The following is a 14,298-nucleotide window of genomic DNA, read 5'->3' on the forward strand; positions in this document are numbered from 1 at the left end:
TTTTAAAACCCTTCTACCTCACTTCAGCCCTCTGCCACCCCTCCAGAAATCAACTTCCACTTTCAGGATCAATCAACCAACGCAGGGCGCCGCCTGTTTTGGTTTCAGATAGACTGATCGAGTGCCACCCTTTCACCAGAGCACATAGCAAACTGATCGCTGACGCGGGTGGCTACTGTCACAGATAACGTCGCCCGAATGCGAGTAGACGCAGGCGTTCAGTTACGCGAGTGCGTGTATTCCCGTTTATTCCCGTTATCTCGTCCCAGCGCCGGTTAGAAGTTAAACAGTTGCTGTCAGGAGGCTGGTCCTTTCTGTAATGTCAACACTTAACACAAACAACACACACACACACACACACACACACACACACACACACACACACACACACAAAACTTGCAGCATCCAGATCTGTCTGTACTCACATCTTGCCTGCAGATAGATAAATCTGTTTGTTGCTTGAGTTTGAGAGCCGTCTGTTTATCTTCCACCGCGCAGAGTAAGCACACATTTGTCGTCACACATCACACCGTCAGCCGCCACAGGAAGTAAACAAATTGCATCACTTTTTTTTTTTTTTAATGCATTAAATATTTTCAAATTAATCACAGAAATGGAACACGTTCATTTTGACAGCACTAATAAACAACCGACCGCTTGGACTGTTTTTGAGCAGGTGATCGAGGCCCCTTGTCCCAACGGCACGGCGTCAGACATGGAGCCCCAAGTATCGTTCGCCCAAAGCGTCTCCGCACCGGAATCGAAAGACACTTCGGAGTCTTACAGCTCTCAGAGAGTCCCACTCAAATCTTCAGAGGCCTCTATGATGAACCACGAGGACACACTGGAGGTACTTTTTATCTAATTACTAGATTTCTCTCAATTTCACAAACATGTAATTAAGTAAATATATTATGAAGCTGAAAGAAAACTTCTGTCTTTCCAGGATTCTGAGGAGCTATCAGACGAAGAAGAGATGAAAATCGCGGAGATGAGACCGCCTCTTATCGAAATCTCCATCAACCAGCCTAAAGTAGTGACTTTAAGTAAGGACAAAAAAGGTAATATTAGGAAAAAAATCATGTCTACATCATGAATTTTGGAACTGATAAGTGTCTACATACGGTACACTAACAATGATATTTCTTATTAACAGATGACGGGAAAGACGCGGACTCTTTGCTCGATGACACGGTGGCCAACAGCAACCAGAACAACAGTAACTGTTCGTCACCGTCACGCATGTCCGACTCTGTGTCTCTGACCACAGACAGCAGTCAGGACAACTCTCTGTGCACCCCCGAGAGAGAGGCGAAGATGCCTTTCCTGCCAAAAAGCCGGTGAGTATTGTTCTTAACATACAGTAACATACAGTACAAGTTTTCATCTTACTGCAAAATCTGATGCATGTGTTTCTCCTCCCTTCTTCTTTGTTTTAGGCAAGAAGATGAGAACATGAACCAGCCTAAAGACACCACCCCTCTCCTCCATAATGGTAACGGCTCTGAAACGTCCCTTCAGGCCCTTTTGAGAACCCAGCAGACCCCGCCGGAGAAACTGGGTGATTACGACCTGTCTATGGAGGCTAGACTAGCGTTCATTGAGAAGGGAATAAACAACGGCATGGGAGACACCTACACCAAGTGGGACCAGATCAATATGAACGTGTCCAAACTGCCGACCGACAACATGATTCAGCTGGATGAGTTTGACAAAACCAAGAACGGCTCGGTAGCCCAGGAGGACTTAGACGGCAAGCAGGGTTTTAGCAACGACAACATGGACCATTTACAGAATGGAAACCAGCAGGTCATCGACTACTCTCATCGCTTGGCTTTTGACGCGGAGACATCTGCTGTGCATGTGGCTTCGACAGGCGTGACAGCCAGCAGTGACATGTCTCTGTCTCGTAGCACAGAGGAACTGTCTCCGGAGAAAAGGTGCCATCCCCCACAGGTGATGAAGTCCCAGAGTGTCAGCAACATAGAGACAGGGGGCATGAAGCTGTACTCCTTTGATGGTGACAGCGACTCCCATGACGCAGCAGTAGTCTGCAGGATGGCGGGAGCCGGCCCGGGGCCGGGAGCTCAGGGCCAGAGCATAGTCAGGAGCAAATCAGCTTCCTTACTCAATGACCAGACTCTCCAGGTTTACCCTAGCTCTTCTGCATCTTCCTCAGACCTGCTCTCTTCCTCTAAGCCTCCCGCCAGCACCAGCAGATATCAAATCTCCTCCAGCATGGCCATGGGCATCCCTCCCCCTCAGTACAACGTACAGTACACGAGCAGTGCCATGCCTAAAGAGGGGCTCTGGGCCCAGAGGACGCCCATGCCTCCAGAACACCAAGGCTACCTCCCTCCTCCTCCCCACTCATTAGCCAACACCAATTTCTCCAACCGTAATCAGGCACCTCCTTACATGCAGCCCCAGCAGCGAGGGCCTCCCATGGGTGCCAAACCCTCTGGGGACATGTGGGCGAAGGAGAGACTTCATAATACCGGCGGCCAGCCTAGAAGCAGCACTCTGCAGAGGCAAAGCAGCACCTCCTCCACAGCCTCCATGAGCGACCCGAGGCGCATGCAGATGCCCGAGGGCGAGTACATGACGTACAGGGACATACACACCCTCGCTAGGGGTCCGCTGGCAATGAGCCAGGCCATGCAGAGGCCTCTCTCGGCTCGCACTTACAGCATCGACGTACCGGGAGCTTCCAGGCCTCACAGCGCCAGGCCCCAGCCCCACGAGCTTCCAGAGAGGACCATGTCTGTCAGTGACTTCAATTACCAGCACAGCAGCCCCAGCAAGAGACCCAACGCCAGGGTGAAGTCTGAGCATTCGCTCCTGGACGGGCCCGGACAGATGGGAGGAGGAGGAGTGGGAGGAGGAAGGGTGCCATCTGACTGGAGAGACCAGGTGATGCGGCATATCGAGGCCAAGAAAATGGAAAAGGTAAAAAGTACCAATATGTTGAAATGTATTACCAGTTGCCAAAGTGACACATCATCTTAACTTATTTATATTATGATATTATTATATTTTTAGGATGGAGCTGATGTTTAGCCTTTATAGTCCTCATGATCTAACCTATGACCGGTAGAAAGGGCTGTGCGATATGAACAAAATCTCATATCCTGATATAGATCAATAGTTTCTGGTCCGTGTCAGAGAGCAGAGCAGAGGAGAAAAGCAGCGTGACCATAAACGACAGCAAAACGCAGTAGAGGCTGTCACTAAAATTCACAGGGAGGGAAAAAAAAAAACCCCTGCCTGGTTCACACGTTTTTATGTCCGTTTGCGGTGTCTGGAATTAAAATGAAGTGAGACATCTCTGCCCCAAAACGAAAACCGGAAGTGCGCTGTTGTGCTTCCATTTGTTGCCTTTACACTTTTAGTTTCACTCTTTTCCGTGTGAAAGATGGACAAAAATATCGCTGTAAAGAGTGTGATTTGTGACACAGCAAAATAAAAGACAGAGCATAATCGTCATATCACACAGCCCTACCGGTAGATCACACTCATGGGATGAACAGGTTAAATATGTACAACCTTACAGGCCAGCCTAACCGTATAATACAGTTTTCACTACTTTTTACCATAGAATGAGTTTGTATGAAAACAGTTGTGTGTTCTTTGAATTGTCTTTCTTGAAAGACTTCTTCTTTCTTGGGTTGGCGACTGAAGTCTCGCCACACTAGACACCACTAGAACCATTCCTCTTTATTGTGGAGTCGACCGTTTACAAAATCCTACTAACTCAGCTGTATGTAAATATTTCTGATTCACTGCATGTTTGTCTGTTTATGCTGTAAACCCTCTTTTTTGTTGTTGTCTTTTTATATGTCATCACTCATTGGGTGGATTGCATGGCCACCCGCTGTGACATGTCTTGTCCGGGGTGCCGGTTTATTATCCCATGTCGTCCCTCTGTTCAGAACGCGCTGTCTCGCTCCTATAATTCCAATAACGCTCCGCTGAGCTGGTCTCACTACAGCAGCTGTAGGGATATGCATGCCAGCCAAGGGTCTCTGGTCTTTAGCGCCAGAGACGGACAGCCCTACGGAGCTCTGGGCTTCTGCGTGAGTACTGTGAAACTTAGTAGTAGTTAGCCACCCCCGCCCCCCCCTACGCCTCGCAGCTCATACTAAGCCAGGTGCTTCCAGCTCTTGTATAGTTTCACATCCTTTTAGAAGATAAGGAAATGTCTGCTTTCCTTCTCTCCTAGATGTTGAAGTGATCACTGACCCTCAGAAACCATCTTTCACTTGTACTTTTACAGACAAATGAAAGTCTCTCCCTACGTCTGATTTCTCACAACCACAAACCCTTTCTAGTATGTCTTCTCAGAAGAAAGAAAAAACTATGGATTCTGTGTGTGTTTAGTGTAGCTCCTCCTCTATTTAATGCAGTTAGACTTGTTTAAAAGGGGCCTACTTATATGTGTACCATCATCAAATTGATTTAGAGGCTTCACTACTTCCACGATAGAATCAGAGAAGGACAAACGAACGCAACAGAAAGCTGGATGAACTGATCAGTACTGCGACAGAGCTAATTTAGAAGTTATTCAAAATCTGCTGACACTACTTCCTCATAAAGCTCCGAGGCTGTGTGTGGCTACATCCCCTTCAACTAATGAATGGAGAAAATAATGTTTCTGTCTTGTTACTGAGTTATGAGAGGCATGTATTCCTAGCAACACATTGACAGCTGACAACAGAAAATTGCTTTTTTAGGTCAGTCTCTTCATTAAGAAAGCCTGCTCGTCATTTATGTCCAATCCGATGTGTGATATGAATATAATATATGGTACAAAACGCCCCCTTTTAAACCCACTAAGTTCTTTAACATCATAATCATTATATCTGTGCGTTATCCCTCCAACCCGCCACACCTTAATCATCCTGTCGTTATAATATACATCTCAGCAATCATGATTTTTCTTAACGGCTCCTCGAATACTTATTTTCATTTTCATCATCATCTTCACTCCCAACTTTCGATCGCTTCAGAATCACCTCACGACTTCTCGCTTTGTGTGTGTGGGGATGAGAACTGTGTTTGTTTAAAGGTAAGTGTGTGTCTGAGTGACCTAGAAAGTGGGTATTAGATCTATCTGTAGAAGAAAAATAGATTTTATTTCTAAAGATGTCTGAGAGTGGTGTGTAATCCCCTTCCCTACTTAACCTTTTTTAAGATTTAGTTTTATCATCAAGAGGATAATATTTAGAATTACATGGTGCTTAGCGTCTGAATAGAAACTAAGCAGGTTAAGATGAACCTTTATTAATCTCCGGAGGGGAAAAATCAGGTGTCATAAGCAGCGACAGCAATGAGAATGAAACACAGGAGAGATGCAGGTAAGAGTCAAGAACAAAACCAAGATAATAAGAATAAAATTATAAATAAAGATAAAATAAAACACTGAGCTGCTGGACTTAGGTAGGTCTTAAAGTTCTCATATTTAGGGGGGCCGAGCCTTGGTTGCGGAGGTCCGATGGCTACTGGCACAAAGGATTGGCCGAGGTGCTTTTGTGGCGTGCAGAGGAAGGATGAGTCTGCGGTTGAACGTGCTCCTCGTCTTCGCTAGGTCATCACAGAAGGGATGGGAGGGGTTCTTCAGGGATAGCGTCCAGCTTCCTCCTCATCCTCCCCTCCCTCCCTCCCTCCGCAACCACCTCCAGATTAGCTCAGAGCTAGCCTTCTTCACCAGCTTGTTCAGCTCAGTGTTTTATCATTTTAACCAGATGTGTCCCCTTCCCGTCTTCTAAATCAACACCCCCGCTGCCTAATGTCATTACTAAGACATGAGAAATGTTCATGTCAGTAGCTAATTGTCTGTCTTGTCCATTATCGCTTGTTGTAAATCAGTGAGTGTGGTTTGAGCACAGAGTTAATAATCACCACTTTCTTCCTTTTCAGGATGATATGTTTGGACCCCAAGGGCAGCAGAGCTACACCATGGACCCCCACAGAAAAGTAGGTTTAATACATAAGATATGACGGCAGACTTTTAGCTGCAGAGCAAAAATGCGGTCGTCTAATTTTAACTATGTTCCAGTGAAATTACTCGGATTTGCTTTCTGCCACGATGCAACAGAGCTTGCTTTTAAGTAAAGAACAAGAATAAACAGTGTTTGTGTTTTTGTTTTTTTTTTTGTCTCCAAGGTGCCTTTGATGAACGGACAGATGGGCCCTTCTGTTCGTCCTCCTCAGATGAGCCAGGCGCCCATGGCACGCCACCCATCCAGAGAGCAGCTCATTGATTACTTGATGCTCAAAGTTTCCCATCAGTCCCAGGGGCCCCCGCGCATCCCGCAGGACACACTGCAGCAAGAGGTGAAGGATGGTGTTTGTGCAAATTAGTCGCAGAAACGCTGAGTTGCTTAAAAAATGTATTTTGATTTTGAGGATATTCTTTATTGGCTCGGCTGAAGTTTTATTAAAGGAATAGTTCCACATTTTGGGGAAAAAAACACTTTCTTGAGATTTATATTAGAAGATTAAGAAGGTTATCTTAGTTTAGCACCTCTAAAGTTCACTTAATAAGAAGTCGTGTCTTGTTTTGTAATCCATTCAAAAACTACATACTGCCTTCAGCCAAGAAATGGTGCACATCACCATTTTTACACTTTGGTTTTTGTTCATATATAACGTTAAATGTCGATTAATGAGATTAAGAGGTGTTGGTAGGCAGATTTTTTCCCTTTGGACAGAGCCAGGCTAGCTGTTTCCCTTTGTTTCCAGTGTTTATGCTAAGCTAAGCTAACCAGCAGACAGATATGAAACCGAATCTATCTTCTCATGTAACCCTCAGAAAGAAAGTGAATAAGGAAATTTCCCAAAATGTTGAACTATCATAGGCCATAAGAGACTGATCTTCACCAGAAATGTGAGTCATTTTATTTTATAAACAACACGATTTATTTAAATTATAAATTTCGTGAGAATTCAAGAAACGCCCGGTCCCCAGCTTCCTGTTGTGGTTTTTTTTTTTTTTTTTTTTTTTAACACTTGCATAGAAAAATGATATAAGAAAGAGAGAGTGACTGTAAATAAAGGACTCATGAAATGATGTGGGTGTGTTTCAGATCCGTGTGAAAGTGGAGAAGAATCCAGAGCTGGGTTTCAGTATATCAGGAGGAGTAGGAGGCCGGGGAAACCCCTTTCGTCCAGATGACAATGTAAATTCACCTTTTTTTTTGTTGTTTTTGTTGTTGTTGTTGTACTTACAGGACACCTCAATTTCCATAAATATATTTTTCACAGAAATGTGTAACTTAGTGGCTCTTAATATATGTAATTAATACAGTATTTTCCATTTCAGGGTATATTTGTGACACGGGTTCAACCTGAAGGACCGGCTTCCAAGATTCTTCAGCCTGGAGATAAAATCATCCAGGTATTCTGCTGTTTGTACAAATATCACGCTCTTCTCAAACCTTTTGTAATTATTCTTCAAGGTTTTTTTCACCATGTTGACCCAAATTTCCAACTTTTTTTTCAGGCAAACGGATACAACTTTGTGAATATCGATCACGGGAACGCGGTGTCCCTCCTGAAGACATTTCCGAGCACTGTGGATATGATTATCATAAGAGAAATGCAAGCATAGACTCAACTGAAACTGACCTCTTTTAAACATTTTTCGGGAGGGTGGCACAAGAGGAGAGAACAGAGAAAAAAATTTTATGTTGTTGACTCTCATATTTTTATACACAGAAGAGACTGATCTGTTCATACCTGTCGGGACTATTTATAGTAGAGATATTCAGAGCCTTGATAAAATGGGAAAACCACTGAATGTAGTGGATCTTAAGCGAGACGGTGGCAAACATCTGCAAGTACGAGTCCTCAAAAAGGCCATCACTGTGGTATATATATTTTTATACAAAAGAAGCTGAAGATATGACTTGCTCTGATGCAAATAATTACTGTGGTCTCTGTACAGATCATCTTTTATGTTTCTTTCTGCTTCTTTTTTTTTTTTTTTTCTTAAGTCCGAAACTCATTTTACCCCCCAAATCATGAGTTTTATCTCTGCTAATGGACATGAACTGAATCTGACCACTAGGAGGGCTAGCAGGGCTCCCTCTCTTCTGTCATCCAGTTTGCCTTTTCTTTCTTTTCCTTTTTTTTTTTTTTTTTGTAAATTTTAAGATGTTGAAACCATTTTCCGGTCTGCCGTGCGATCTTATATGGAGGACAGTGTTACGTGCTTTTCAAGTGGAGACGAATGTAGATCAAGGTGGTGTTTTGATTTTTGTTTTGTTCTTTTGGGAGAGATTTTTTTTTTTTTTTTTCCTCTTCTTTTGCAAAATCGAAGAGTTTACAAGAGGAAATCATCCACCCGCCCCTCCCCCTCCCCCCCCCCCCCCCCTCTCCTTTTGCTTCCATAAACCTGTGAACACCCTCCTCCAGCTCATCTGCTCGGCATATCACATAACCAAGCCACTCACCTGTGCTGTGTAGAAGAAAAAAAACAAAAATTCACAATATAAATGGATCACAACTTCACAGATGTTGGGAGAAATTGCAGTCTCTGCGTGTGCGAGACTGGGAAAACAGGATGGAAATTCAAACATCGTTGGGGGGGGAAATACGAGAGGAGAGATGTGTGTATTTTACTCGGCCTTAATCTGTTCGGGGTAAGATTTTTAGTTTAACCAGAGGGGAAAGATGTGGCGGTTATGCTAGTTAACCAAAGCAAGTGTGGGGATTGTGGACAGAAGGCAAAAGCAGGAGATAACGTAAGAATATCTGAACAGGTCAACATTTCACTCGTTTTTGTTTGTTTTGTTTGTTTGGTTTTTTTTTTTAAGGGCTTCATCTTTTAAGGCAGTAATCGATGAAACGAGTGTTGCAAGGGGTTTCAACGTCTAGCAGTTTTTATGTTTTACATGGGAGAAGACCACAGTTTGCCTTTTTGTGTCTGTAAAAAATATTTTACTCGTGCTTTTTACTCATCACTTCAAAGCAGTGTTTCGATCTTTTTTTTTTTTTCTTCTTCTCTTTCTTCTTCTTTGCTGTACAGAGAGTAGAGTCGGGAGAAGCAAGTTGTCAAGTGCCATAGACCTTGAACTGTTTGAATAGGGGAGGACCTTTTGACCCCAGCACCCAAGCAATATTCACATAGTCACAACACTTCTGAGTACATTTGCAGCATAACGGCTTAAAAGCAATATTTTAAAGCCTTTATTTTACATTCAGAAACATCGGATAGCATTTTTAAAAACAACACAACCTTTTAGTAATCCCTGATGATTTTACATGATTTTTATATTGTAAAAAGAATCTTTTTTTTTTTTTTTTTTGTAATGAAATCGCACAGGAAATATATACAGTAGTGGTAAAGAAGAAAAAAAAAATCCTCTGCATTGTTTGTAAAAGTGAATGTTTGTGTCACTTTGCCCAAATGCTTTTTACTGGCTTATGACTTGAGTCTGTTGCTTAGGATACCACAACTCCTGATGTTCATTTGTGCAAAAATAATCAACTTACACTGATGGTAAAAAAAAACAAACCTAATACAGTCAAAGCTGCATCTCATCATTGTGTCAGAAGGAAAAAAAAAATGTCTTTTTTAAAGGTGATGTCGTGTCCACTCGGTGTGATTTAAATTTTTTACGTGTACCCGTCAGTTGCATGAAATCAGCCTGTTAATATTCATTCACTGGTAGATAATTATTCAGTGAGACGTGTTTCCGATAGAAAACGGAAATGATAGAATTCACCTAAAAGTAACGGCCCCCGTAAATTCCAGCAGTACAATTTGTGACCACTGAATTGTTTTGTACAAATATATAATTACGTTTTATCTCACGGTGTTTCAACAAATTGCATTCCCTCGACTTTTTAACGCAGTAGATGATGTCATCCGCTGTACTCTTCCTGTATGTAATTAAGTTTGAAACCTATTTTATTCTTGTGGCACTGTCAGATCGAAATAAAAACACTGTGGTAATTAACAAATTTTATCCCTTTAAAAAATATTAGAAGTTATTTTAAAGGTAGCTGTACCTGTAATTTTTAAAACTGAAGCTAAAAAATGCTTTAAATTGAGTCTTATTCGTAGCCAAATGATGATATAATGTGCATTTCCCCTTAAATTTTTCACACCACGTATTGTATTTTACACAAATGAAATTGTTGTTTATATTGTTTTGAATTTTGTTGGTGATTTCTGTCGACTTTCTTAAGAGTAGGAGGGGGGGGGGGGGACAAAAAAAATTCATGGGTAACGGTCACTTTATATTCATGGCAAAAAACGTAGTCTGACATCGTAGACAATCTAGGGAGATAACACGTCGTCACATTCTCTTCATTCATGTCGGTCTGTTTCTTAAGCTCCCGTATTGTTCTTATTTATTTAGCAGTCTTCTGTGGATTTTAGACCTTACTAATCAAATTGTAAATACTCTAAAAAAAAAATTTAAAAAATTAAAAAAAAAAAATCGAGAAAAGAATTAATAATGGCATTAGTGACTTGAGATTGTACAACCAGCAATAAATTGCAATGCAGAGGCGCACCCGTTTTAATGTATAGCTAGTATTTCTAAGGTTTCTCAAGGAAACGGCCACAGTGAGATGATGATGATTGATATGCATTTATCCAACATTCCAGATTTTGTATATAATTACCTGTTTCTGAAGTAACCTGTGGAAAATAAACTAATGCTCTTTAACAATGATTCTTTTGTCTTCATTTCATCTGTGTTTATATTGAGTCGATGATACCGAAACTAGAATTACTTTTCTTTTACTACCAGTGTATTAAATGAATAAAACAGTGCATACAGTGCAACTGGACTGTGTGTGTGCTTCATCAGTTAATATGCAGTCATTAAATTAGCACCAATAATACCACAATCCAAAGTTTAATTTTCTTTCTGGTAAATAGATAAAAAAAACTAATAACTCAATACTGTGCAAAAAGTTTTAGAGATTTTAGATGTTTACATTCTTATCCATGATGTAGTACCATCAGAAAGGTGTTTGATCAGTCCCGAATTTATTCTCCACCATGACAACAACCCCAAACATACAACCAGAGTCAAAAATAACTTTTGATTGACAAGAAGAACAAGGAGTCCTGCAACTGAGACGCCTAAATCCACAAAACTGGCAACTTCTCAAAGATGTTTGGAACAACCCGACCTGTCAAGTACCTTGAAAAACTGTGTGCAGGTGTACTGAGGAGAACTGCTGCATGCTCACACCGAGTACTGATTTCATTCGGGTTTCTTCTATCTACTGAACTTCATATTATGTTAATTGATAAATAAAAACAACTCATGGCATTATATTTAAAAAGTGTCCTCACTTTACTTTTAGTGCCAGAAACCTTTTGCACAGTACTGTATATAAAAATATAAACAAACTTGAAGAATTACAGGTTTACTGTAGTTGTGCAATTCCATAAGGAGTCCAAAAACCACAAAATAATACCTTTAGTTCACCACAATGCAAAAGCTTTGTGTTTACAGTTGGTTGTTGCAAGACATACAGTTACAGTTACAGTTATTGTGAGGAGCCTGCTGAGGTTTTGGACCAGACAATAACACAGCAAGTGTGTGTGTGTGTGTGTGTGTGTGAACCAGTTGCCAGTTTAAGAGTGTTGAAGGCCTTTTACACACTCAGCAAGCAACATGCTGATGTTTTAGATTGTTTCCTTCGTCAAGGCCTGAGTGTGAGATAAATTGCCACCACTGCAGACGTTTTAAATATCAGTACCAACATGGCCTCTGCTCTGGCGCCACCCTCAGGCCATTCATACACTTAACATGTTAGCCTAATGGTTTGTTCATCTGTTGACATATAATGACCATTCCCTCCTCACACACATGGCTGCCAGCATGTAATAGATTTTTTTTTGTGTGTGTACACAATATCATGCAAACACAGTACTGCACTTTGTAAGATAATGATAAGCAGGTAGCAGCATTATCCTTATGAATGTGTTATAAATCATATATAGGAACATGTAAAGTAGATTTCTAATATCTGTATCACCTTTGATTGATTCCTTCATGGATTCGTGTTGCTAGAAAAGTGTTAAGTGTGTACTGACAGATTGTGAGGAGGCTGCTGAGGTTTTGGACCAGACAATAACACAGCAAGTGTGTGTGTGTGTGTGTGTGTGTGTGTAAACCAGTTGCCAGTTTAAGAGTGTTGAAGGCCTTTTACACACTCAGCAAGCAACATGCTGATGTTTTAGATTGTTTCCTTCGTCAAGCTGCCACTGTTTTCTCCCAAAGCAGTTAGTTTTATTTCAAATGTTGCACAAACTTAATTAACTTTAATTGAGTTTAGTAAACTGAGAGTAGACTAGAATAGTTAAAGCTGAGAGAAGTTGGACAAGGCCTGAGTGTGAGATAAATTGCCACCACTGCAGACGTTTTAAATATCAGTACCAACATGGCCTCTGCTCTGGCGCCACCCTCAGGCCATTCATACACTTAACATGTTTGCCTAGTGGTTTGTTCATCTGTTGACATATAATGACCATTCCCTCCTCACACACATGGCTGCCAGCATGTAATAGATTTTTTTTTGTGTGTGTGTACACAATATCATGCAAACACAGTACTGCACTTTGTAAGATAATGATAAGTGTGTACTGACAGATTGTGAGGAGGCTGCTGAGGTTTTGGAACAGACAATAACACAGCAAGTGTGTGAGTGTGAACCAGTTGCCAGTTTAAGAGTGTTGAAGGCCTTTTAAATATCAGTACCAACATGGCCTCTGCTCTGGCGCCACCCTCAGGCCATTCATACACTTAACATGTTTGCCTAGTGGTTTGTTCATCTGTTGACATATAATGACCATTCCCTCCTCACATGACTGCCAGCATGTAAAAGATTTTTTTTTTGTGTGTACACAATATCATGCAAACACAGTACTGCACTTTGTAAGATAATGATAAGCAGGTAGCAGCTTATGAATGTGTTATAAATCATATATAGGAACATGTAAAGTAGATTTCTAATATCTGTATCACCTTTGATTGATTCCCTCATGGATTCGTGTTGCTAGAAAAGTGTTAAGTGTGTACTGACAGATTGTGAGGAGGCTGCTGAGGTTTTGGACCAGACAATAACACAGCAAGTATGTGTGTGTGTATGTGAACCAGTTGCCAGTTTAAGAGTGTTGAAGGCCTTTTACACACTCAGCAAGCAACATGCTGATGTTTTAGATTGTTTCCTTCGTCAAGGCCTGAGTGTGAGATAAATTGCCACCACTGCAGACGTTTTAAATATCAGTACCAACATGGCCTCTGCTCTGGCGCCACCCTCAGGCCATTCATACACTTAACATGTTTGCCTAATGGTTTGTTCATCTGTTGACATATAATGACCATTCCTTCCTCACATGACTGCCAGCATGTAATAGATTTTTTTTTGTGTGTGTGTACACAATATCATGCAAACACAATACTGCACTTTGTAAGATAATGATAAGCAGGTAGCAGCTTATGAATGTGTTATATCTGTATCACCTTTGATTGATTCCTTCATGGCTTCATGTTGCTAGAAAAGTGTTAAGTGTGTACTGACAGAATTCTCTCTGAAGTGTTTCCAACCTGCTCAATGTGACTTCCTTAAATCCCTGAACTTTAATGGTTCCTCAGGTCTGTTGGATTAGTAGGAGGTGTTCAAATCTGGAACACAGACAGATGTAAAAACACCTGTTCTGGGTTTTTACTAAATTATCCAAATAGTTTGTTGAAAAAGGCTCCAGATGGCAGATTTATTTATTTTTTTGACACCTGCAGCTGATTCACTATTTAAGAAGCTTAATATTAATCCAACATGACTGAAGTTTAAAAAAAAATCTATCACACACAGAATTACTTTAAAAGTCTGATTTTTCAAAATTGAATTCAACACCAGACCAGATAAGTTGAGAGAGCGGGGTGTTGAGGGTGTTGAAGGGACTGAAGGTGATTCGGTGTGTTTAGTAGACTGACCGGGATAAAATTAGTAGAGTGATGCTGGATTTGTGTGGTTTGGCTGACACTCTATCCACTCTAAGCTGACACAGGAACGCCAAACACACAAGAGGACTGCTGTCCTGTGACACCGAAAACAAGTAGTCTGCTGTCAGCATGTCCCAAACATAAATCACACTAATGGATAATGAAGTGTGGCCTGCAGACTAAATAATCTTTAAATTAACCATTAATCTGTACCATCACCAGTATATATTATCTGAGTCTAGGACATACTTATAGGCTTTTGTAATGTAATTACATTATTATTAAAGGAAGTGTGCAGTTAGAATGTGTGAACAGTAACAAT

The 14,298-nt window shown here is 41.2% G+C and overlaps 1 protein-coding gene across 4 annotated transcripts in view; it reads left to right on the forward strand.

The window, feature by feature from the left end:
• erbin (erbb2 interacting protein) overlaps positions 1-10,211 on the forward strand; it is a 57,653-nt gene extending 47,442 nt beyond the window's left edge. For 2 of the 4 annotated variants that reach the window (XM_042394999.1, XM_042395001.1), the window contains exons 18-26: positions 677-850; positions 947-1,061; positions 1,157-1,340; positions 1,440-2,949; positions 5,920-5,976; positions 6,166-6,336; positions 7,089-7,181; positions 7,325-7,399; positions 7,505-10,211. In XM_042394999.1, the coding sequence (XP_042250933.1) occupies positions 677-850; positions 947-1,061; positions 1,157-1,340; positions 1,440-2,949; positions 5,920-5,976; positions 6,166-6,336; positions 7,089-7,181; positions 7,325-7,399; positions 7,505-7,612 (2,487 nt within the window). In that variant the 3' untranslated portion in view covers positions 7,613-10,211. Of the gene's footprint in view, positions 1-676; positions 851-946; positions 1,062-1,156; positions 1,341-1,439; positions 2,950-3,932; positions 4,077-5,919; positions 5,977-6,165; positions 6,337-7,088; positions 7,182-7,324; positions 7,400-7,504 lie in introns of all 4 variants that reach the window. The other 2 variants (XM_042395002.1, XM_042395000.1) reach the window with 2 other exon arrangements.
• Positions 10,212-14,298: the final 4,087 nt, after the last annotated feature.

Source organism: Thunnus maccoyii, chromosome 19 (assembly GCF_910596095.1).
Source record: "Thunnus maccoyii chromosome 19, fThuMac1.1, whole genome shotgun sequence".
Taxonomy (NCBI): Eukaryota; Metazoa; Chordata; class Actinopteri; order Scombriformes; family Scombridae; genus Thunnus; species Thunnus maccoyii.